This window comes from Zingiber officinale, chromosome 2B (genome assembly GCF_018446385.1).
Source record: "Zingiber officinale cultivar Zhangliang chromosome 2B, Zo_v1.1, whole genome shotgun sequence".
Lineage (NCBI taxonomy): Eukaryota > Viridiplantae > Streptophyta > Magnoliopsida > Zingiberales > Zingiberaceae > Zingiber > Zingiber officinale.
The window spans coordinates 130,750,298-130,774,195 of record NC_055989.1 but is presented as its reverse complement, the minus strand read 5'-3'; the positions used below and the strand labels follow the sequence as shown (position 1 = coordinate 130,774,195).

General features: G+C 40.7%; 2 protein-coding genes and 1 pseudogene across 4 annotated transcripts; 2 read left to right on the top strand and 1 right to left on the bottom strand.

Moving 5' to 3' along the window:
• The first annotated feature begins 1,155 nt into the window (after positions 1 to 1,155).
• LOC122047213 (AP2-like ethylene-responsive transcription factor TOE3) lies at positions 1,156 to 4,935 on the top strand. 3 transcript variants are annotated; one of them, XM_042608344.1, is made up of 11 exons: positions 1,164 to 1,727; positions 1,915 to 2,441; positions 2,549 to 2,574; positions 2,673 to 2,703; positions 2,774 to 2,861; positions 2,971 to 3,116; positions 3,213 to 3,257; positions 3,329 to 3,420; positions 3,680 to 3,798; positions 3,895 to 4,068; positions 4,439 to 4,935. In XM_042608344.1, exons 2-11 carry the CDS (start codon positions 1,999 to 2,001, stop codon positions 4,613 to 4,615), a joined length of 1,341 nt encoding a protein of 446 aa, XP_042464278.1. In that variant the 5' UTR covers positions 1,164 to 1,727; positions 1,915 to 1,998; the 3' UTR covers positions 4,616 to 4,935. The 3 variants fall into 3 exon arrangements, with proteins under 3 accessions (XP_042464279.1, XP_042464278.1, XP_042464277.1); XM_042608345.1 differs by having other exon boundaries at positions 1,156 to 2,441; positions 4,320 to 4,459; XM_042608343.1 differs by having other exon boundaries at positions 1,164 to 2,441.
• Positions 4,936 to 5,364: 429 nt separating this feature from the next.
• Positions 5,365 to 8,945, top strand: LOC122047215 (protein RER1A-like). The gene is made up of 3 exons (XM_042608346.1): positions 5,365 to 5,812; positions 8,313 to 8,493; positions 8,574 to 8,945. The coding sequence occupies exons 1-3, from the start codon at positions 5,433 to 5,435 to the stop codon at positions 8,628 to 8,630; spliced, it is 618 nt and encodes a 205-aa protein (XP_042464280.1). The 5' UTR covers positions 5,365 to 5,432; the 3' UTR covers positions 8,631 to 8,945.
• Positions 8,946 to 9,273: 328 nt separating this feature from the next.
• Positions 9,274 to 23,898, bottom strand: part of LOC122048712 — a 31,505-nt pseudogene continuing 16,880 nt past the window's right edge.

The window sequence follows — 23,898 nt, the reverse complement described above, 5'->3', positions numbered from 1 at the left end:
CGGTCTCCTTTGGCGTCCTGCTACTTCGTACTGAGCGTCAGATGTCTTACGTATCATCCTGAGCTAGATGGGTAGTCGGTTTGGACATGCCTCCCGCTGGTCGAGCCCTGACCGTCCCGACCGGTCATCGCAATTATCCTCCGTTCGATCATTTGACACCTGAGCATTGACCCCTTTGACTTTGACCTCCATCTTAGCAATTGACCCCATGTTAGGTGTGCCTCCTTCTATCGTCGCATCAGTTATCACTTAATAGATTTATAGAATTGAGAAAGGGTCAAATCCCGGTAAAGTCCGAGGAATTCCTTTCTTATGTGACGGTTAATTTTGATTTCCTAATTTACTTTCTCCTAATGATGGGAGGAAGTCGTGGGATGACTGTCAGAATAGATTTTACTTTTTACAAAATTATTCTTATTTGATAGTAATTTCCACTAAAACATAACGGTAAACAATAATGGCTATTGATTGACCATCTTTACCTTATACCATAAGTGGAAGCTTGACGCCCCTTCGGATGGGTCTAGTGGCTAGCGCATGAGGTGTTGTCACAATGAGATCTGGGGTTCGAATCTCGGCTTTACCGAGGTAAATACCTCTCTTATGTGCTAGTCACTATTCCAAAGGCTAGTAGCCGCCCGTGATTTACCTCCTCCGTATTGGCCTTGAGACAGGTTGGCGGGGGCACTGGGGACGAACGTATTCGTCTTTTGCCACAATAAGTAAAAGCTTGACGCACTTCTATTAGTCTTGGCTTGCAATATATTTGGAAATGTTTCCCTTTCCTCCCAGTTTATTCCCCATCCACATCTCTATCTATATTGTTTGGTGGTGGAAGCAAGCATTAAAGAACAACTCGAACATTTCCTCAAACAATTACAATGCAATGTGACACTCAACCAATCCCTTGTCCAATGGAGATCAAAGTTAAATGGCGGGACAAGGAAACCAGTGCTAATTGTGTCATTAGCTCAAAGTAAGGTTAGATATTTGCTAAAAAGAAGAGAAAGAGACAATTAATTCAATGTACTAAGTGATAGTTTTTTTTTTCTATCTATTTCTTTTTCACTTTTGTCTGCTTATTGTCCATGATGCTTGGGGTTAATAATTGCTCTTGGATTCCCCAAACAAGCATCTTTGTAAAGTTGGGATTTTTGTATTGGTTAAAAGGAGAGGTCTTAATTTGGTGTTACTCGTTGAATCTACCATGTAGTTTTTTTTGGATTATATGAGAGTTATAGTTGCAGAGATTTTTGCAAAAAGAAGAGAAAAAAATTGAAGCTCCTTCAATGGAGTACTCCAATTCAAACTCACCGAGTGATGGATGAAAAGGTGCAGAAAAGGAAATGGCACGATTAGGGTAAGAGAAAGAGGAGTTCTCTCAGAGATGATTGAGAGTAGGAGGGAGGGAAGGTAACCAGTCACTGTCCTGCAACTATGTCGATGAGACATTCACCGAGCTTTTTCGATTTGGTTAATGTGGGATGGCAATAGTAAGGAAGAAACCATTCACCCACTTCCTTTTCCCCATATTCCACCATCAGAGAGAAAAGTGGTGTGGGAGCTGTTGAGTCACACTGAGGTGACAGGAGCTGCAGACGCCAAAAGGAATCATCGTATAAAGATGGAAAGCAGGATGGAAGAACAGAAGAGGCGTATCAGAAGGCGGTAACCGCCTAAAGGTGGAAAGCATCCCTTGCTGAGGTTGCCTTTTTCAACGCAAGATGGTAATGAATGCTCCTTCTCCTGTTTGGATTTGTTTCTTCGACGTTGTTGATCTTTAATGGCAAAAATGTTTGGTAAAGCTGCTACCTTTGGGTTTTTGAGTAGAAGATGCTGCGCTTGCTTAGGTTTTTTCTGTTCTGTTCTTGGATGGTGTCGATCTTTAGATGGCAAAATGGTTTGATTTGGTAGGGAGGAGATAGGTGGAGCAGGGAGTGGATCTTGGGGAGGAGGTAGGGTTAAAAGGTGCGATTTTTTTGTCGGAGGTAAATCGAGATGGATGGGAAGTGGAATCTCAACGAGCTGGCCGCTGGGGAGGAGAGCGGCGGCGGTTCCCGTTCCTCTAGTACGGCCTCCGCGGGCGGCGGAGAGGAGGAACAAACGAGGCCCGATGGTTGCGCCTCCTCCGGCTCCGAGGCGGACGCTTTCGAGGAGGGGGAACCCGAAGCCGGCCCCGCCGCCATGAGAATCTTCGGGTTCTCCATCTCCTGCCGCCGCGACGAGAGTTCCGCCGCCGAACCAGAACCCTACGTCATGACCACCCGCCAGTTCTTTCCGGAGGGAGGGGATGGTTCGTCGTCGGAGCCGGTCGTGGTCTGCAGGGCGGCGGAGGAGCCCCAGGCCATGAAGAAGAGCCGGCGAGGTCCGCGGTCGAGGAGCTCTCAGTTCCGGGGCGTCACCTTCTACCGACGGACCGGCCGATGGGAATCCCATATCTGGTTAGTTTCTTCCTCCTTTTCCACGTCTGCAAACCCTAACCAATGATTGGATTTTTAGAATTTGGATTCAATTCAACACTTTGAGGCTATTCTGGATTGCTTTGCAGGGATTGTGGAAAGCAAGTTTACCTCGGTATGTATCCATGAAATGGTTGAAAGATTTTGCTCTGTTTCTTGTTTTGGGATCGAAACCCTAAATGTTGAAGCTTGCTGATTTGTTGTTCTCTGTAGGTGGATTTGATACTGCACATGCTGCGGCAAGGTTTGATTCGTGTACTCTGCTTTTTGTTGCTTCATTGATTGATTCTTTATCTAAAGAGATCACAGTGCAGGGCGTACGACCGAGCTGCGATCAAGTTTCGGGGACTAGAAGCAGATATTAACTTCAATCTGGACGATTACATGGGTGGTCAAGAACAGGTGGGGGTGCAAGAGGGATGCTCATATGGATTATGGCTACTTTCAGTGACCATACAGTTTGATGAACTTAAACTGGAAAACTGAAGTTTCTTTGTTGGCTTATTGCAAGATGAGCAATCTCACTAAGGAAGAGTTTGTTCATGCTCTTCGACGCGAGAGCACGAGCTATCCTAGAGGAAGCTCCAAGTACCGGGGAGTGACCTTGCACAAATGCGGCAAGTGGGAAGCAAGAATGGGGCAGTTTCTTGGTAAAAAGTATACTTTCTTCTATGCTTCAGTTCTTTCTTATGTTTCATCGGAGTTCTGTCTGTGTTCATGTTACGATAAACATATTGTTGTTTGTGATCTCAGATATGTGTATCTTGGTCTTTTTGACACCGAAATTGAAGCTGCGAGGTACCTGAAAATCTCATCTTTTTTAGGGTGTTTTTTGCTGTTTGAGTGTGGTCTTTATTTGAAAATTTCAGAGCTTATGACAAGGCGGCAATCAAATGCAATGGAAAGGATGCCGCGACAAACTTCGATCCTAGCATCTATAAGGAGGAGTTCAGTGCATCCAGTAAGTTTTTCCAAGCGACTACTTTAGTCTGCCTCGACTGAGAATTTTCACTACCCCCAATTTTGTCCATTTTGTGGTTTGTGGCAATTTTCATTTGTAAGTTGACTAGCGCGACTTATGAGAGGTAGATATCCATTTGATTACAAACTTGAATGCCAAACTTGCATTTTCAAACGAAGCGAACTTAGGAGCCAAGCGAAAATGTTCCTCTCGTTAGCCAAGTTATCAAAAAAGTAATTGTAGAATAAACGTCTTGCAGCAAGCCATGGCCAGCTCGAACACAATCTTGACTTGAGTTTGGGGGGATCAGGATCAAGGGGCAGTGCTACTGAACCAGCGATCTTCGAGTCCCAGTGGAACAGAAACACTAAATCAAAGGTATATACTATGCTAAAGAAAACGATATAATTAGTTGCCTGCCAACATCCTGTTTTGCTTGCCGGTGCCAGTTAATGTTAGTGTTATTTCTACTAGTTTGACGACAAGTTCAAGCTGCCCGAGGAGAAATACAACACTAGCAGCATCCCACACTGCAATGGCCACATCAACTCTCTATTCCAGTTCCGGCCGCCGGCCCACATGAATGCTCGACTTTCCTCGCCATTCCAGTTCACTCCAGGCCCCTTGAATTTTCCTACCTCCATTCCAGTAAGCTTCCTCGAATAGAACACTATGCTGTTTGTGTCCCTTTATTGCATTTAAGCTAAGCTGATTAAGGATTTCATTGTTTGTTTCGAATCAGACCAAAGATTTTTCAGTTTCGTTTCGTTTTCTTCTCAAACATGTTCGGTTAAAGGTTATAGATCACAAAGTAACCTTTTAAATGGCAACTACACGTCTTTGTTTGTAGTATATTTTCTTCAAAACTAGTTACACTGATCAAATTTCAATTTCTGTAGGGCTTTCGGTGTAGAGTTTGTGCAGTTCGATTCGGTTTTAGTTCAATTTTGATTCGCCCTGATCAACTAGCCACTCCGCGAACCTTAACTCAGCTGTTGGCTTATCGATGTTGATGCAGTATGCAAGAAGCAGCAGCAATGGAGAAGGCTTCATCTACAACTTCATGGCGAGCAACAACAGACCCATTCGGATCGGTGAAGGATCAGCAGCAGGAATAAACCATCACCTGCCATCGAACAATCCATCATCATCGACAATGGTTTTGCAGCATCATCAGGATTCCCACCACAAGTAGTGGTAGCAGCAGAGTGGCCTACATCTCCATCTTTCTCACCAAGCACAAACAAAACTGGAGAAGAACAGAATGCAGGATCAGCGACAACACATCGAGATCGAACGAGAAGCAAGCCGACGACTCTTCTTCTGCGGCTCAATGAGTTTCTTTCTCTCTTTCCTTTTCGCTTTCAGATTTCAGGAACCACTGAAACATTGAACTGCACAGGCAACAATTGAAGGTGCCAAGTTGATTGATAGTGTTCTTATATAGTGTAAGTGTTTGTTTCTTTTGAATGATAGTTTAAATCGAAAAACAAATCCAACTAAATTAAGCTTAAACTATAGTTTCAATTCCATTTGGGTATCAATGTGTTTGTTTGCTTTTTTAGTTTATTTTTAAAAATATGTTTTGATTGATAATCATTCAATAATCAAATTATAAATGTACTTTGCAATTTGTATAATAAGTCCAAAACAATCTAATGCTTCTAATTGAAATTAAAAATAATATATATGTTTTCCATGAATAAAAATAATTAAATTGAAGTGAACTAAATTAAATTAATAAAATAATGAACTAAATTTAGGTAAAATTTCATGAAAGGTAATAATATTATTAATCGAGTTCGATGAGTAAATTTGAAGGGGCATAATCGGATTTAATTAAAATAATAGGATGAATTTGAAAACTTTAAATTATGTGTTAAATTTGAGAATTGGTACAAGAAATTTAATGAATTCTTAATTAATCCTCATTAAATTCGTTGTCCCGAAATAGAGAGTTTTGGGGGGAGAGAGAGAGAGAGAGGGGTAGGCGAAAGGATCGGGTGGCAGCGATGATGGATCCAGCGAGCGGCGGCGACGGGGGAGGAGAAGGCGGAGGGTTGTCGGCCCTGCTATCGGGGTGGAGCTTCGGGATTTCCCGGCGGTACCAGCACCTGCTCGACAAGGCCACGCCTTATGTGCTCCGGCGCTGGGTCTGGCTGGCGGCGCTGGGACTTGCCTATGCCATCCGCGTTTTGATCGCCCAGGGTTTCTATGTCGTGACCTACGCCCTCGGAATCTACATCCTCAATCTGTTGATCGCCTTCCTTTCGCCCCAGGTAGATCCCGAGATCCAGGCGCTCGTCGATGATGGCGCCGGTCCCTCCCTGCCCACCCGCTCCTCGGATGAGTTCCGACCATTCGTTCGCCGCCTCCCCGAGTTCAAATTCTGGTTAGTCTCGTGCTTCATCATCTATTGTTTTTTAACGCGATTTGACCTCGTGATCCTTGTCTGACTTTCTAAGGATTAGACCTTGATTCTCGTTAGATGAAAAGTTGAAATTTTAATGCCAAAGTTGAATTCTATTTTTTTTTTTGTCCGACGAATTATTGAATTGATCACTTGTAATCTATCCGTTCAAGAGAACTGTTGGCGTTTATTCTACTTTTGCTACAAATGTGAATAAATTCTCACGTATGTTATGTGGATCAGAAGGCACAGGACCACTAAAAGGATAGTGACCAGAGACATTAGGCTACTTGCACTAAATCAGCCACAGATACGAGTGTCAGCCTTCCTCTCAGCATATTTTCTTCAGACCTCTGCAATGCCACAATTAATTGCCATGAAAGATCGCGTATTAACATTCCCTGGATTCCACTTGTCAAAGTATTATCTTTTCATTTTCCACTGTCAACTTTGGGTAAACAACCTCCCTTGGCAAAGTAATCTTAAGAACTAAGATATCAGGTTTTGGTGCTTCTGCCCCGTTAGCCTAAATGAATCTGTTGAACTATCAAGCACCGGTTGATGAATCCCTACATGAATTGCTTGATGAATGCTGCCCATTTATGCTTGTTTGTAAAGTCACATGCAATTGGGTTATCAATTTTTAGGATTCTTCCCATCTTTGGTTTTGTATGATAACAGAAGTGCACTGGATGAATTTGTTTATTTCACACTTCAAAAAAGTACAATATGGAAATAAAAGTTCAGCTTTTGGTATTAAATTATTTGAAGAGAAAATAATAATAATATGCCCTTGCATTTTTATTATTATGTCTTTAGGATGCTTACTTTGGTTTTTGTAACAGTATGATGCAATTCTTCAAGAAAAAATCTAATTGCCTCCCATTTACTCTCATCTAAGCATCTTTGATGTCATCTTATAGATGCTGTACAATAAAATTTGTTATTAATGTGTTTGCAAAGTTTAGACATAGCTTAAAAGTAATTTCAACAAAGGATAGAGTTACACTAAGGGAATGTGCTCACTCATAGATTACATGACATGGGAGAAAGTGGAAGTTTCTGTGAGCGCTTAATTAAAATTGTACTTATAATTTCCTATTTTTTAAATGTTTTGTTATTCTTCCATCATTGTTGATGGTCATGGGTAGCTACATAATTGTCTAAATCATGATTTAAACTTTAATGTTAGATTAATATGTCAATATATTGAACGTTTGCAGACTTGTTTATAGTACATGCATCTACTATATTTTTTTTTATCATATCCCAAAGTTGTTACTCATGCTCAGGAATTTGAGATTTAGTGTGTCATGAGTATAAGGTTGTTTAATGGGATCATTTGGAGGTGGAGTGGGAGTGTAAAAACAAGGTAAAATAGTGAGAACATAGTAATTTGATGAATGAAGGCAACAGAGCACCAGATTTATTCCTTACCCAAAGAAGGCTGTATGTAGTATCTCAGAAGCAAATGACTAATTTCTTTTCTTCTCAAGTATTTCAAACATAAGAAGAACAAGGATAAATAGTTGTCAATAAGTTAATTCTTGGCGCACAATTTATCCCAAATCTGGTGGTGAAGGTTGCAAGGTGGATCAGGAGTAGCCTACTTGGCTGAGCTTTGATGTCATTTGACATAGCACAAGCAAGGTCGTGAAACGTGTTGGTCTCTGCTGTTGATCTGATGGGTTTGTATTCCTTGATCTGCAATCTCATGGAGGAGAAAATTTTCAAATAGAAATAATTCTGTAACTTTACTGACTGAATGAATAAAATAATGAGAGACCTATAGACCTTACATTAACTCTTATCTCTAAGACTTTGTTTAAAATAACTTAGGTTTTCTAGAAATTGTAAAACTAAAAATAATAACTATTATATTTTATTATAAGTTTAATTTTAGACCATGTACTAATTTATTTTACTAAATTGGTTTGTTTTGGAAAATATTTTTTTAGCTTTTATTATTTCTTTTGCACTGTTCCTCTTGAGAAGTGATCTCATGGCACAGCCTCATGCTTCAACATGGATGGAGTGCATTGTTCCTGCTATAGAGGGCATTGCAGTTATTGAGTGGGGTGAGAATGCCACAGGAGGAATCACTCGATCTCTCAAAATGGCTAAAGTGCTTTGTTACTCGCATACATTTAAGGGGCTAAGTTACCGATAGGAGGATCCACAGTTTCAAGATGGATCGACATGTTATTTGTGTATTGGATTAATTTTCCCATTAACTTTTGCTATGGTTGGACAACAGTTGTCCATCCAAATCCTTGCCGGATTGCTATTTACCATTAGGACAGAGAAACATGAAAATTCTGCATGTTCATTTCACTCTTATAATCTTGTTTTTGTCTATTTGGACCATCTGACTGGAATGGTTGTGCATCAGTCGTCAATTAATCTTTCATTCTTCTTCCTTGCTTATGTATAATTGCATTAGTTCTTTTCTCTTGATTCTGATAACCTTCAAAATGTGCAGGTATTCCATTACTAAAGCTTTTTGCGTCGCTTTTGTACTGACATTCTTCAGCGTGTTTGATGTGCCCGTGTTTTGGCCTATTCTACTCTTTTACTGGTTAGTGCTGTTCACGGTCACAATGAAGAGACAGATTCTCCACATGATCAAGTACAAATATGTCCCGTTCACTTTCGGGAAGCAGGTAATCTCAAAACATCCAACTGTCGAAGTACTTCCATTGCTCTTCAGTTGCTTTACCAGTGGTCGTCTTATTTCTCCCAGCGTTACACTAGCAAGAAACCGGCCTCCTCTGATGACGCAGGTCTTTCTAGTAACTGAATAAGTGATTACTTCTAAGCATCCCAAGGCGAAGACTATGTTAGAAGAAGCGGACAGTCATTTGCTTCTTCCACTCGTCGGTGTTTGGCGAGCTGATGTTAGTTTGCTGTTTCAGGCAGGCTCACTGAAAAAGATGGCTTCTGATGTGCATTTTTTTTTTCTTTTATCTTCTGTAACACTGAAGTTTGAACACCCAGAAACAGTATGCTTATTAGATTGTGTAACTACCGGAAATGTTGAAGTTCTTCGATGTGTTTGAATCTCTCTGTTGACTGTTGGTAAATGATCAAACAGATAAATAATGGTTTTTGTTTACCATCTTGGCGTTCTACGTGTTTGAATCGATGTATTTTCCCTTCCCTACTGTTTATTGCTTCAAATAGCTTGTTTTGCCATCATTGCACTCTAAACAACAATAATTGGTGATATCAAATTGGGAAGAAATCATAATGGCAAAAGGCGAATACGTTCGTCCCTAGCATCTCCGTCAATCTGTCCCAAGGTCAACACGGAAGAGATAAATCATGGACGGTTACTAACCTTTAGAATAGTGATTATCACATAAGGGAGATTTATTTCGATTTTGTTAAGATTTGAACTTCAGATTTCATGATGATAATATCTCCTACGTTAACCACTAGATTTATACGAGAGGACAAATTGGAAAAAAACCATGCACCACCAGGAGAGTGATATGAAGTATTGAAGCACTGAAAGGGCAATGATGGATCAGTAAAATATTCACACGAAGTACGAATACAGTCCTACCAGTAATGGAGAGAAAAAACATAATTACCATAAAGCATCATGAACGCTGGAAAGAAAGAGTTGCAGTGAACATCGAAAGCATAAAGCCTAGTCATTGGATGCCAGAAAGACAGAAGTAACGTTAGATTATTATTGTTCGAATAACTTAAACAAAAATAAAGTTCTGCCTCATTTAACAAAAATGGAAAAGAAAGGAAACCAAAAATACAAGAAATTTAACAATAGCATTCAAAGTAAATTGTTGACTCAATCAGAACATAGTAGATATGTCTGAATATTAACCTGGATTAGCAACTAACAAAAGAGTTGATTAAGCTGCGCATTTTTTAGGAGAAAATAAAAATGAAGGAGCATTATAATCATTGTTTCAAATTATATTCCGTGTCAGTCAGCACACTTAAAGATTTTGCTGTGCCCAATAGCGGACAAATGTAGATCCGCTATATTAACGATTCCTTTAGTGTTAGTCTCATAATATGAAGGGAGATACATGTAGATACACAGACGTCAAGTGTATGGTGAGGTAAATCTCAGATCGTCAGTTTCTAAGAATTGATCCCTGACCATTAGATGCGCTCACAATCTGTATTACATCCTGGGGCCAATGGTCAGCACACAAGAAGCATGAGCCGTAGCCATGAGAATTGCCTGCCTCCTCTACAAGTGCATCTAGGGTTTTGTGGCAAGACTTCTTCGAGGTATGTCTCTTCCCCCGCCTTCGTTTGCCTCTTTCTTCTCTACCTCTGCCTTGTCATCGCCTCCTTCTCAGAGCAATCAGCACCTGACGGACAAACTGTTCGGAAACCATATTTTCAGATCTCTGGCCAAAACTTTGAACTTTTATTACAATGCACCCAAAATGTAAATCCTTAGCAATTGGCATAACATCCCATGTTTGCATGAGCAGGTCCTTTGCTAATCGAGATTGCAAAAGGGAATTCATTGAACTAAGCCAATATTTAAACAGCAAGTTTTCATGACCATTGTTATTTCTCCATAAGAAATCAACTTCAGTAAATGATTATCAGAAAGTAGCTGCTATTTCTATTTATAAAAAGTTGGCAAGTAACAGATTCAAAACATAAAGAAAAGTCTATGAGGTACCATTCAACCCGTTGTTCTACAACATGACTGCTTGTTGCCACTTCGTGCATGTATGTATTAGTCAGAAACCGACATCAAACCAAAAACAATAGTTAGTTAGAGTACACGGGGCAGTTTATTTAAACACATGCTCTGATAACTACACACTTCTGTCTGACATTGATTAGCCTTGCATAATGTGCATGCCATCTGGTTGTGTTTTGATCTGTTCGAAAATGATGAAGACAATTGACTGAGAATGTGATTTTACTATTGACTAAATGAAGACTTCATGTTATTCTGTATAATATAAAAAGCATTAGTATCAGACTAAGGAAGAGATCTCCGGTATTGATCATTCAATGGTCTAATTAAGAGGAGAGAATAGTAGACGAAAACTGTGGCAATGTGCGTGTAAGATTATAGGGCATCACATATCTTTACATGTGAATGGAGATCCCCTTTTATAATGTCACTGTTGTATTCATGCACGTATCTCAAAAGTATTTGTACGCTTCCCAAAGTGTTCCTAAAAAACGATAGGTCATAAAGGGCTTCTGACACCTTTCCTTAAACGAACGCTCAAATCTTTGTGTTTGACGTACTAGAAACTTCTAAAGCACGATTTACCTGCAGGATATTCTCTGTCCTTTACAGTACAAACTTCCAAAAGGGTATGACATGACAGGTACATGGGGCTTGTGTTAGGCCGACCGCCCTTACTCAAAGGGACCGCCAACTCGATCTTATAGCTTGTCGTCGACGACCCAGTCTTCACTCGACCTCTTTCTTGGCGATAAAGGACCAGCGTGTCCGATCAACCCACATCGTCGATCGACTGAGGACGTCGGTAGGGTAACTCGATGCTCAGCAATGAGGATGGCTTGCATGTCCCGGGCTGAGACACAAAGTCCGACCGAGTAGGAGATCAGCAACGAGGATGGTCTGTCGATCCTGGGCTGAGACAGAAAGTCCAGTTGAGCGGGAGCTCAGCAATGAGGATGACCTGTCAGTCTTGGGCTAAGACACAAAGTTCGACCGAGCGAGATGCTTGGCCAGACACTCACGTCCGACCGGTCCTGTGGCCAATTTAGGCACGCCCCTACTATTCTTGTTTCCTTTGCCCTCCTGTTAACTTTGACCGCCATGCCAACTGGTCTTCCCCATTTTGACCATTTTTTGGAGAGTCGACCTTTATTGCTGTATCACAAGTCTCCCTTCCAACTCTAGTCGAGGGAGGCTACAAGTCCGACTGACGGGACCCTTAGTATTATTTATACTCCTCCTTTCCAACCAGCGTTTGTTTATTGGCTGTTGCTCAACTTGGACGATCGCTGTCTCCATCCATAGTTGCTCTGTGAACTCTTTACTCCCCAACCGGGGGCTTCGTGGTATGACATCGCTTGGCTTGAATGCCAGCGACACCTGGTTGTTTGTTATCTTCTATCTCTCCGTCCCGAGCGGACCTTAGTTCTCCACAGTGCCTCGAGCTTACGGTTGACATCGTTATAATTTCTTAGAAATCGATCAAATCCCCTCTCATTAACGCAAAGCATATCGAGCATGCTTTTTCATCATGAGTCTACCGATTACTTCCATTCCTCATAAATGCATCCTGTGATTGGTTGCCATGTGTCACACTCTCGCGCCGTCGAATATTCAATGTGATAGGCGACTGTTAGGCTTCGATGTGACAACTATCTTTTTAAATTTTACAACCCCAATTAAATCTCACTTTCCTAAACCCTTGATCAGATGACCATGAATAACCAACAGGGGGTTTTTAAGGCCTTCGTTTTCCTTTGCCCTGTGTCGCTTCCGATTTTACCTTCATCTTCTTCTTTTTTGCTCTCTGTTTGCTGTCACTAGCAACTTGTCTTAGTAAGTCTCACCTTCCTTTTCATCTTTTGATCTTCATTTTCTATCTTCCTTTCCTTATGGCCCATTCACCTTCTCCTCCTCCCGCTATACCCAGCCTGTGGTATACTTCCACTTCATTAGACTTCAAAAGCGATAAAGTGGATTAAATGAAACTGACCTACCATATTCCCCATGATCATCAAGTTGCTATCCCCTCAGGCTATGATCATCCTCATACACCCCGAGTGGCTTTCTTACTTTTTTCAAAAACCAACTCTATGCTGGCTTCCATTTTTCGATATACCCTTTTTTCTCTGAAGTCTGTAGATATTTCTGCATCCCATTACAGCAACTAGTACCCAATTCTTTTAGGTTATTGTGTGGAGTCATTGTACTATTTTGTTTGTACAGAATCTCTCTTCATCCCTGTATTTTTTATTACTTTTATTGCCTTAAACAATCCGAGCTGAACATCTTTCTCTATTAGGCTTGAGTGGGCTCAGTATACTTTGATAAAATTCCCTCGTCCAACAAGGGCTAGAAATCTCGCTACTTCTATGTTCAACTTCTCGACCAGGCATCCTTCCCGACTGGTTGGCAAATGGAACTACCCAACTCTCCCAAGCTGGGTAAATATAGGTGGGACCCAGTCTACCTTCAAGCCATTGTGTAGCTGACCGACTTGAAATATTACATCTATAAGCTGCTGCTAGATGGCGTTTTGTATATGTTCGAGCTGAATCCCATTCGTACCCAACTGCCCAACCCTTTTGGTGAGCAATTTTACCTTCTATCATTTTTGGATCTAACTGATTTTTCTTATTTTTTACAACTAAAGTAATGTTGAAGGCTTTGCTCGGTGAATCCACCAAGTTAACTGATCTAGAGGTTGAAGCCAGGGGAGCCAATGAGCTAGAGAGCCATGAGCTCTTGCCAGTCAGAACCTTTGAAGGGTCGACCGATGATGAAGAAGTGAGTCGAGTAGCGGAGAGTGACGCCGCTACTAATACTAGAGAGTTGTCTCCCGAGCGCCCATAGTGGTGCCCTCGAAGTCAACCACTTCTACCGAGCCGCTGGCCCAGCGTCAGCGTCGCAAAAGGCTCCAATTAGAAGCTTCTACCAGATCAACGACCTCTATTCCTCAAACTTCTGCTTCCGCGTCTACCCTACAACCACCATCTGAGTAGAGAGAAAGTTCTATTTCTGCAGTCCTTAAGAGAGCTTCTAGCCAACTGACTCCCCCCTCCTCCGATCAGATGCCTTCTTTGTCTGAGCTGTCGGTCAATGCTATCCTAGCTCAACCTATATATTATCTGATGCCTCCACCAGTTGACTTAGCGGCTCCATTCTCTATCCGTTCAACCCCCATGTCCAAATCCAAAAGCAAGTCCAATTTTGAACCCATCAGCTTGAGCACTATAGGCGCATCACGACTATTCTCAAGCTGCCGACAGACAAATGATGTCATCCAGACCCCAATGAGCCATGCTCCCCTGAGAATAATATCAGAATCCAAGGACCCTTGGCTCAAACTTGGGCGGATGCTAGAGCCCGAACGGCGACAAGCTAGCTCACCTGACGAGCTCGTCGATTGTTTCAGTCTAAATTCCATTAGGGTAAGTGTGTTGGATAGTTTAAGATGCTAGAGAGGGGGGGGGGGGGGGGGGGAATAACGTTTGTCAAAAATTGCGAGTTAAAACAAGTTACACAACAGAATAAAGAAAACAATGACAATGCTCACAAAATCAAGTTTTACTTGGTTTGAAACATGTGACAACTCATACTCCAAGGTCTGCGATCGTCGATTACTTTCATTAGGCAATCACTATCAATTCGAATAGTGTGTTACAAGTATTGAATACAAGAACTAAAATAATTGTTACCAACAAATAGAAAGGAATTTAAAATCTTTTGTTCTTCGAACTTCGGAGTAGCCTTTCGGTGTCGTCGGAGCCTTTTCGGAGCAGCACGTAAGAATAAAGCTTGAAGTAGATGATATATTGAAGCTGTTGGTTGAAGGCCCTTATATAGGCCCATTTCGGGCGCATGGACCATGCTAACATGGCGAGCTCTTGTCGAAACTCCATTCACGAAGTTTTATCCACCTACGGGCGCATGAACCATTGATGTGGGTTTGGCCAGTTGACGGGCTCCAATTTAGCTCCTGGATAACTTTTCTGGTCAGCACCTGGACCAGCTTCGGCCGCTAAGATTGCTCGGGTGCCTGCCGCCTGCCCGGGTGAGGCTGGTCCAGGCACTTGGATCCTTCCGGGCATCCGAACTCCTTTTATCAGCATCTTCTTCCCTGAAAAAAAGGGTTAGTCCAGACAATAAAAATATATTTATCCTACAAAATAAAATTAGCACAACATAATAAGATAGGAGTAGTAATTAGATCTTGTCTTCCTCAGACCAGGATCTAGTCAAGGTCTCAGCTTATATTTCCCAAATGACCCAAGTTGGGCTGACGCCTACAGTTCTCTCAACCTAGAATGCGTCCTTACTGGATCTCTCCTCCAGTTGTTTACCTCTTACTTACTAACTACAGTCACTTGACTTGGCTTTGACCCACCAGGTCTTCCCGCTAGTTGTCATGTCCCGTGGACCCAATTGGACTTCAGCCGGTTGTCAGGTCCCGCGGACCTAACCGGACTTCCCACCAGATATCAGGTCCTGTGGACATATCTGGACTTCACACCAATTATCGGGTCCCGCGAACCTACCTGAATTTTAGCCTGGTGTTAGGTGTTTCAGACACGTCAACTCCTGCATACTTGGTAAGGTAATTAGATCACAAAATACTCTAACTTTAAACCACTTATCATTCATCAAAACCTGAGTTGAGTTAGATCATTAGTGACAATTGCACCAATAAAATGTATTTAGTATTTCCACATTTAGGTTTCTCAGTCGACTCCTCTTGAACACTTTTTTACTTTAACAGTTTTGGGTGGATGACTTGGCTTTGTGCCAAAGGATGGCTTAGCTGAATCATGAGTATAAGTAGCTACAAGAAATAGTTGGGGGAACGAGTTATTGGTGCAGTTTGCACTAACGGTCTAACTCATGTTTTTATAAATGACAAGTGAGTTAAGTTAGGTGTCTTTTTGATCTAATTATTTTACCAAATGTGCAGAAAATGATGGGTCTGGAGGACCTGACACCAAACTAAAATCTAACTAGGTCTGCGGAACCCGATAGCTGGTGCAAAGCCTAAATAGGTCAAAGGGCCAACCTGATATCTGACAAGAAGACCAGCTAGGTCCACGAGGCCTGACAGCTGGCAGAAATTCAATTGAGTCCGTGGACCTAACAACTGGCATGAAGACTTAGTGGGTCAAGAGGTTAGTCAACCGACTGTAAGTGAATAAGTCACTGGAAGAGAGTGACTCGATGAGAACGCATCCTGGTGGAGGTACAGTAAGCGTCGGTACAGTTTAGGTCTATTTTGGATCCCTAAACTAAGACCTTGATTAGATCCTGATCTCGAGAAGACAGAGTCTAATTACTACTCATTATTATTGTACTAACATTTGTCTTGCAGGTTATTGGACTAACACTTTTTACAGGATAAAAGGAGCACAAAAGACCTCAAGTGAACAGTGCCCGAGACACCTTCAAGCAGTGGAAGGTGTCTTTGCATTGTTCATGGAAGGTGCCTTCAAGGCTATGGAAGGTGTCTTTTGTAGATAAAGTTCAGAACTCGTTAGTGATAAGGAGCAACAAACTCGGGATCAGATTTCTCATGTTGGAGGCGCCTTCAAACCTATGAAAGGCACCTTCCACACCCTTTATAAGGGCATCTCGACCAAACTTCAATACATAACTCATATATAAGCTTCTATGCGTCCGATTTGTTAGAGTGTATACTAAAAGTCTAGCTTTTGTAAACATTTATTTTTGAAATAAAAGAATCACATTGGTCAAATGTCTACATTTATTTGTTAAGTGTAATTATTCAATTAATTTATATTGTAGATAACATGGTGTGTGATGTCACACACAGAAGATCGTGTTATTAGTTCATTATAAATTATAAACAGTTGCTCACGACTAAGATGAAAAGGAACAAACCGTTGGAATAGTCATAGTGTAATTAGGTATTAGTTTATCTTGACTAATAAATTACACCAATACACTCTAAGTGTATTGAGTAGGACCATTTAAGGTAAGTTCTTTTTATACCAACTTAATAAAAGAACAAAACCTTAGTTATTATGGAAGTGTGTGCTCTTAATCCTAATATAATAACAAGCACATATATTTAGTATTTATTTCTTTAACTTATCAAAGGGTGAGATTTAGCTCAATAAATCAAAAGGCCCGATAAGTTGGGAAATGATAATAATTATAGTGTGTGTTGTTGATTATAGAATGAAACTGTGTCATAGTCATCTAGGTTGAGAATGACCCCAAGAGGAGCTCATAAGGATTGTCATATTAAACCCTGCAGGTGGACTTAGTCCGACATGATAATGAGGTTGAGTGGTACTACTCTTGGACTAAGACATTAATTAAAATGAGTTGTCAGTAACTCAATTAATTAGTGACCATTCGATATCTTAAACACAGGGAGACTAATACACTCATGATAAAAAGGAGCCCATAATGTAATTTGGGATTGGTGCGGTAGTGCAATAATAACTCTCTAGTGGAATTGGTTATTATTGATGAACTTGAGTTGTATGTTCGGGGCGAACACGGGATACTCAAGCTCATCGGAAGGCCAAAACCAATTTCTCCTCTAGGTCCCTGTCGTAGCCTCATTAAAGCCTCAAGTCCATCCAAATATAAGCTCATCTTGGTATCCAAGAAGGGGGCCGGCCCAAGGCTTGGTGACCAAGCCAAGGGCCGGCCACCATCTCCTCAAGAGGGCCGACCCTATGCTTGGTGCCCAAGTAAAGGAGGGGTCGACCACTATATTTCAAATTAGGAGGGGTGTTTTGAATTTTTAAAATCTTCTCTTTGTAGATAACTACAAGTTTAAAAGAAGGATTTTAAATTTATAAAACTTTCCTTATTTGAATTAGGCCACATGGTTTAAAAGAAAGTTTAAAAGTTTTAAAACTTTCCTTTTTTAACCATCCTCATGGTTATTGGAGAAAAGGAAGGGAGTTTTAAATTTGAAACTTTCTATTTTTGTAACCATGTTAAAAAAGGAAATTTTAGAAGAGGAGTTTTAAATTTTAAAACTTGGTTTTAATTTTTAAAACTTTTCTTTTTTAACATCCATATTAAGAAATTAAAAGAGAGCTTGTAAAATTTTATAAGAGCTTTCCTTCTTTGCTTATAAAATTTTTACAAAGTTTTTATTCCTCTTTAAGTGGCCGACCACCCTTGCTTGGTGCCCAAGCAAGGGGCCGGCCAATCAATTAACCAATCAAAGATTGATGATTGAATCAATCCAGAGAAAAGAAAAGGAAAAATAAAAGAGGAAAAGGAAAAACAAGAGGAAGATTTTAATTTTTGTAAAAAGTCTTTCTTTATTTGCCTTGGGCAAGTAATATAAAAGAAGGAGAGAGGAGGCTTCATGTATTATCAATTCTTATTCTCAAGTTGGTGCTCCCTCTTGTAGTCGACCCTCCCTCCCTTTCCTTTCCCCTTTCTCTCTTTTGTTCTCTTGTGGTGGTGGCCGGATTTTAGAGAAGGAGGAAGAAGGCTTTTGGGTGGTGTTCATCTTGGAGGATCATCGCCCACACGACGTCCAAGGCGAGGCGAGGAATACGGCAGAAGATCTCGAGGTTATTAGCATACAAAGAAAAGGTATAACTAGTAATTTTCTTCTGCATCATACTAATTATTTTTCTTTGTATGAATTCCAAACACAAGAGACATTAGATTCTAGTTTTTCGAATTTGTTATTCGAGTTTGTGTTTTTTTTTATTTTTCGAATTTGTGATTCGATTGTTCCTTTTGGTTAAACCTAGAGTTATATAAGGAAATTAAATATTAACTTTCCTTAAAAGGCTTTGTTTAGGCGGTGGTGGATGCTCCCATACCCAAGAAGGTCATATGCCTCACCATGCAGTCCTAGAAGCCAATTTTGGAAATTAATATTTAATTAAATTTATAACATAGGTTGATTTGGATCAATAGTGTTAAGTTTCGTCTGCGATCCAAATCTAAACCATTAAGAACAGATAAGTTAAATTTGGAATCAATAATATTAAGTTCCGTTTGCAATTCCTAATTTAACTTCTAAAAAACACAATAGGTTGTTTAGGAACAGGTTCGACACTTGTACAAAATTTTTGTACAGTGGAACCGGTACGATCTTCCTAGGACCAACCAACACAATTGAGGTTCCGACTGCTTCGGCTTCTTGCTGTAATTCTGCTACGATGCTGCTATACCCGTTTATCATTGAGAAGCCGGCCACACACTGAGCTTGAGCTGACCGTCTCCAAAAAAGTGTTTGGTAACTTTAATCTTTGTAGTGAATTATTGCAAAAGGACAAGCGTAGTGTGTTGTACTTGTTCTAACTTTCTTTGTATTTGATTCTCTCTTTCGACGGTTTCAGAATATCGTATTTTAGTGAATTATCCATCGATAGGTCTGTGGGACCTGGGTCTTTGAGTAGAAGTCGCCGAATGTTCCAAACCAAGTAAAATCGATTGAGTTTTCCTTGCGTGTTGTTTTTCTTTAATTTTTCCGCTGCGTAACTCCGTTTAACTCATGATTTTTTATGAACGTGATTCAACCCCCTCTCACGATCCAACACGAGTGCCCCCAAGTTTCTGTCGAACGACTAACTGCTATTGTAGCCCAGCTGAAGGACTTGGAAAGACAATCCAAGTAGCTTTTGGGGTCCGAGCGGGTGTTGATTGTGGAGAAGGACAAGAACCACGATCAAGTCGTCGAGCTCAAGAAGTTGAGGAAGCAAGCACATAATTTTGAATCGCGCATCAACTTGGCCAATGCCAAGAAGCTCAGGGCTATTGAAGACTCAAACATCGAGAATAAAGAAGCCTAAACCCTAACCAAAAAGCTTGAATACCGAGCAAGTGGGCCAGACGGCCGAACAAGCGAGCCATGAGCTCTAACTCGGGGAGTATCAATGATCCATGAATGAAAAAGATACCTAGATGCAAACCCCTAAAAGCCTAGATCCCTCTAAGGCCAAACTTGCTAAGCTCAAAGAAGAGGAGCTCGGTAGGTTAGACGCTCATAAGGTCAAGTATCTTCACTCGAAAGACTTCAACCAAATGCTATCTGATCAGACCATTAAACTATTCAGGTATGACATTAAAGGGGCCCTTAAGCAACTAAAGGAGGGTAGCTATCTCTTTATCGAGGTTTCCTAGATTTTCATCAAATGGTAGAAAATCCTAGAAGTGATCCTGGAAGATGTCATTGTTAACTTTGCATAATGTTTCTTTCCAGTTTACCAGTGGATTGTTGTAAAAGTTAAGGAAATTTTTATGCTCTACCCTACGTATATTTACTCTTTGCCTTAAAACTTTCATCTTTTGAATAATTTAACTTTTAGTTGTACTCCTTTCATTTCTCATACTTTGCTCTCTTAGTTTACTCAAGCAACATTACAAAGAACCTTTATTGTCGTGGCTTTTTGGAATTTAGGGAGAGTTCCAACACTCAGCGATGAATCAAATTCACTTGTGACTCAGCTGCTCGGCTTGACAAGATCCCAGCCGAGCGGCTCAAGAGTCTAGATATTTGGTCATAAGAGTATGCTCACCTATAATTCGGCCGATCAATTCAAAAGTCTGGAACTTGGGCGTGAGAATAAACTCACTTATAACTTGACTGAACGACACGAGAGTCTGGGACTTAGCGTGGGAGCATGCTCACTTATAACTCAGCCGATCGGCTTGAGAGTTTGGAACTTGGGCGTGAGAGCATGTTCACTTATAACTTGGCGAAACAGCACGAGAGTCTGGGATTTAGTGTGAGAGTATACTCACTTATAACTTGGTCGATCGACATGGGAGTTTGGATACTTAGGTGTGAGAGCATGTTCACTTATAACTCGGTCGAACAGCGCGAGAGTCTAGGAATTAGCATGAGAGCATGCTCACTTATAACTCGATCGAATGGCGCGAGAGTCTGGATACTTAGGCTTGAGAGCATGCTTACTTATAATTCGGCTAAACAACGTGAGAGTCTAAGGCTTGGTGTGAGAGCATGCTCACTTATAACTCGATCGAACGACGTGAGAGTCTGGATACTTAGGCGTGAGAGCATGCTCACTTATAATTCGGCAGAATGGCGCGAGATTCTAGGACTTGGTGTGAGAGTATGCTCACTTAGAACTCGGTCAAACGGCGCAAAAGTCTAGATAGTTAGGTGTGACAGCATACTCACTTATAGCTTGGCCTAATGGCACAAGAGTCTAGGACTTGGTGTGAGAACATATTCACTTATAACTCAGCCGATCGATATGAGAGTCTGGAACTTGATTGTTTTTCATTTGCAAATGCCTGCATTCATTGAACATAAATTTTTACAAATTATATAGATTTAGCATGAACATACTATTAAGCCCGGTAGGGCTACAAATGATTTGCGCTTCAGGGTCGATCCAAGTGTTTCCTGTTTTCGTCTTGCAGGTAGTAAAATCCTGAGTTGAGCTTTTGTGTCACTTTGTATGGTTCGCACCACTATGGTTCTAACTTGCTAACATAACCGATTGCCTTGATTCTCTTCCATACTAAATCGCCGACTTGGAAAGATCTCAGAATAACCCTCCTGTTATAGTTTTGCAACATTTTCTGCCTGTATGTCATCAGTTGAATGATTGTTTTATCTCTGATTTCATCCACTAAGTCCAACTCCATAAGGTGCCGATCGAAGTTTTCCTCGTCATATAGCTGTCTTCGATCGGATTCAACGCCAATTTCTACCGGTACTACTACTTCTCCTCCATATACCAAGTGGAACCGGGTAATGCCTGTAGCTTCTCAAGGTATAGTATGATGAGCCCACAATACACTCAAAAGTTCATCAACCCAGCTTCCCCTCAGGTGATCGAGTCGAGTTCTGAGTCCTCTGATAATTTCTTTATTGGTGACTTCCTCCTGGCCGTTGTTCTAAGAATAAGGCACGGAGGTAAAGGCTTGTATGATACCATAACTTGCACCATTCTTTGATCTTCTAACCTTGGAATCATAGTTTGTAGAATCACAACCCTACACAAGATCGATTTGGGATCAGGATTGGAGTGGTCAGAATCAGATCGATTTGGGATCAGGATTGGAGTGGTCAGAATCAGATCGTAGAATCATATGATCCTATTAAAAATTCTTAAAATTTAATTTAGTATTTGATAGGATAATAAATTGATCAATGACTACTAAATTAATTTGATATTTTATCAAAATTTTAATATTAATAATGATATTAATAACAATAATAAATTAATAATATATATAATAAATAAATAAAATTTATTTATATTTTTTAAAATTTAAAATAAATTCATATATATATATATATATATTAATGAAATAATACAATAATTTTATTAGGGTTGGAGGAAGATTATTTAAATTATCCTATTTACGCTTAAAAATTTGTTTAAATTAATTAATTAAAACTATAATCAAAACATAATCTTTTTCACCTAAGTCACAGTGTTGATCTTTTTTATCCTCATTCCTCACTTGTGGTGGTGTCGATGCTCTCCCTAACCAGCGTATCTATGCCCTGTCGTCGTCGCTTCCAGCCTTCCCACTGCCGGTTGATGCCTTCCAGCAATTGGAGAACAACCTCCGATAGCTGTCGGAGATAGTTCCTGCCGCAAGAAATTAGCCCAAGTTTGTGCATCACTTTGGTAAGCCACCAGCGGTGCCTCCTCCACTGCCGCTGCCCACAAACCCACTGACGAAGACAGCTATACGTGGTTCCACCGACGAGGAAATTCCGTTGGAAGGAGAATCGTTTGCAACGCTAAACTCATGCTGATCCTACCAATTTTATATGATTCCGTCGATTTTATTCCGACTCTGCTACAAAATCGATTCTCAACCGATCCGGATCAATTTCCTACCTCTGAATCATAGGATCGTACGATCCTATGATTCGGATCATGATTTTACAAACATGGTTTAAAACTACCTTCCATTATGGGAAACGAGTTTATGAGGAATCTCGAACTGATACACAATATTCTGCAATAGAAACTTAATAACCATTTGCTCTGTTATCTTAGCAAGTGGTTTGACTTCTACCCACTTGGAGAAGTAATCCACGACTATGAGAAGAAATTTCCTCTAGTCGGTAGCCATGGGAAAACGTCCAACAATATCTATGCCCCACTCCACTGGTCGAATAGGCATGAGACAATTGATGTCTTCAATTCTTTCGTAGGTCGGTATGATATGTTTTGATGCCTTTGACATGATAGACAAGTGGTCACCGTCCAAGCTGCGTCCGTTTGCAGGGTGGGCTAAAAATATCTGGCTAATAAGATCCTTCGGGCTAGCGAACGGCTGCCCGGATGACTTCCACATGAACCTTGGTTCACTTCTTGTAAGATATAATGAACATCCTCCGACCCAATACATTTGAGCAGCGGTCTTGAAAAGGCTCTCTTATAAATTAGTGTGAATCGAGCATCCCTCTTTTTTAACAAATGTGCTTGCTTCTGGTCGGCTGGTAAGTTTCTTGCACGGAGAAACTCTATAAATGCTATTCGCTAATCACTCTACACTTCTTTAGTTGGTATTTCAATATGAACCACCGGTAATGTTTCCTCAATAGGCTTATCTAGCGCCAGCGGGCTCAGCGAACTAGCTAACTTGGCTAACTTATCTGCATATTGATTATCTGTCTGGGGAATCTTTTGTACTATTGCTTCTTGGAATCTCGCCTTTAACCTTTCAAATGCCTCGACATATAATTTCAATCTCGTATTGCTTATTTCAAAGTTACCTGAGAGTTATTGGGTCACTAGTTAGAGAATCCGAGTAAATAAAAACCTTGATAGCTCCCACTTGCTTAGCTGCTTGCAGACTGACGATCATAGCTTCATATTCTACCTAGTCATTAGTAGTCTGGTAATCTAGTAGGACGGATAGTTGTATTCTGTCTTCACGGGGTGATATTAAGAGAATCCCTACTCCGCTGTCTTGCCGTGTGGACGATCCATCCTTGTAGATTTTCCATGTCTCCTCTAGCTTAGGATTTTGCATTTCCGTGACAAAATTAGCTAAGATCTGCGCTTTGATAGCCGATTAGGGTTGATATTGTATATTAAATTTACTTAACTCCGTAGTCCACCTAATAAGCCATCCGGATGCCTCGAGATTGAGGATAACTCAGCCCATTGTGCTGTTAGTTAAAACAATTATAGGATGAAAAAAAAAAGTAAGAGTGCAACCTCCAAGAGGCTAATACCAACCGATACACCAGCTTCTTAAGAGCAGTGTAGCGGCATTCATCATTTTTCAATAGATGACTTAAAAAGTTTGCTGACTATTGTTCATTGCCATCCTGTTGCACCAATGTTGATCCAATAACCCGCTCGATAGAAGACAGATAGATCCAAAGCAGTTCGCCGACGATGGACTTCGCAAGTACAAGTAAAGAGAATAA

What these genes read in the sequence shown, in the direction of transcription:
- LOC122047215 (XM_042608346.1), top strand. Translation starts at nt 5,433, where the DNA reads ATGATGGATCCAGCGAGCGGCGGCGACGGGGGAGGAGAAGGCGGAGGG. An exon ending in CTCCCCGAGTTCAAATTCTG is followed by an intron (nt 5,813 to 8,312) that starts GTTAGTCTCGTG and finishes CAAAATGTGCAG; the next exon opens with GTATTCCATTACTAAAGCTT. An exon ending in CGTTCACTTTCGGGAAGCAG is followed by an intron (nt 8,494 to 8,573) that starts GTAATCTCAAAA and finishes TATTTCTCCCAG; the next exon opens with CGTTACACTAGCAAGAAACC.
- LOC122047213 (XM_042608344.1), top strand. Translation starts at nt 1,999, where the DNA reads ATGGATGGGAAGTGGAATCTCAACGAGCTGGCCGCTGGGGAGGAGAGC. An exon ending in ACTGCACATGCTGCGGCAAG is followed by an intron (nt 2,704 to 2,773) that starts GTTTGATTCGTG and finishes ATCACAGTGCAG; the next exon opens with GGCGTACGACCGAGCTGCGA. An exon ending in ACCGAAATTGAAGCTGCGAG is followed by an intron (nt 3,258 to 3,328) that starts GTACCTGAAAAT and finishes TGAAAATTTCAG; the next exon opens with AGCTTATGACAAGGCGGCAA.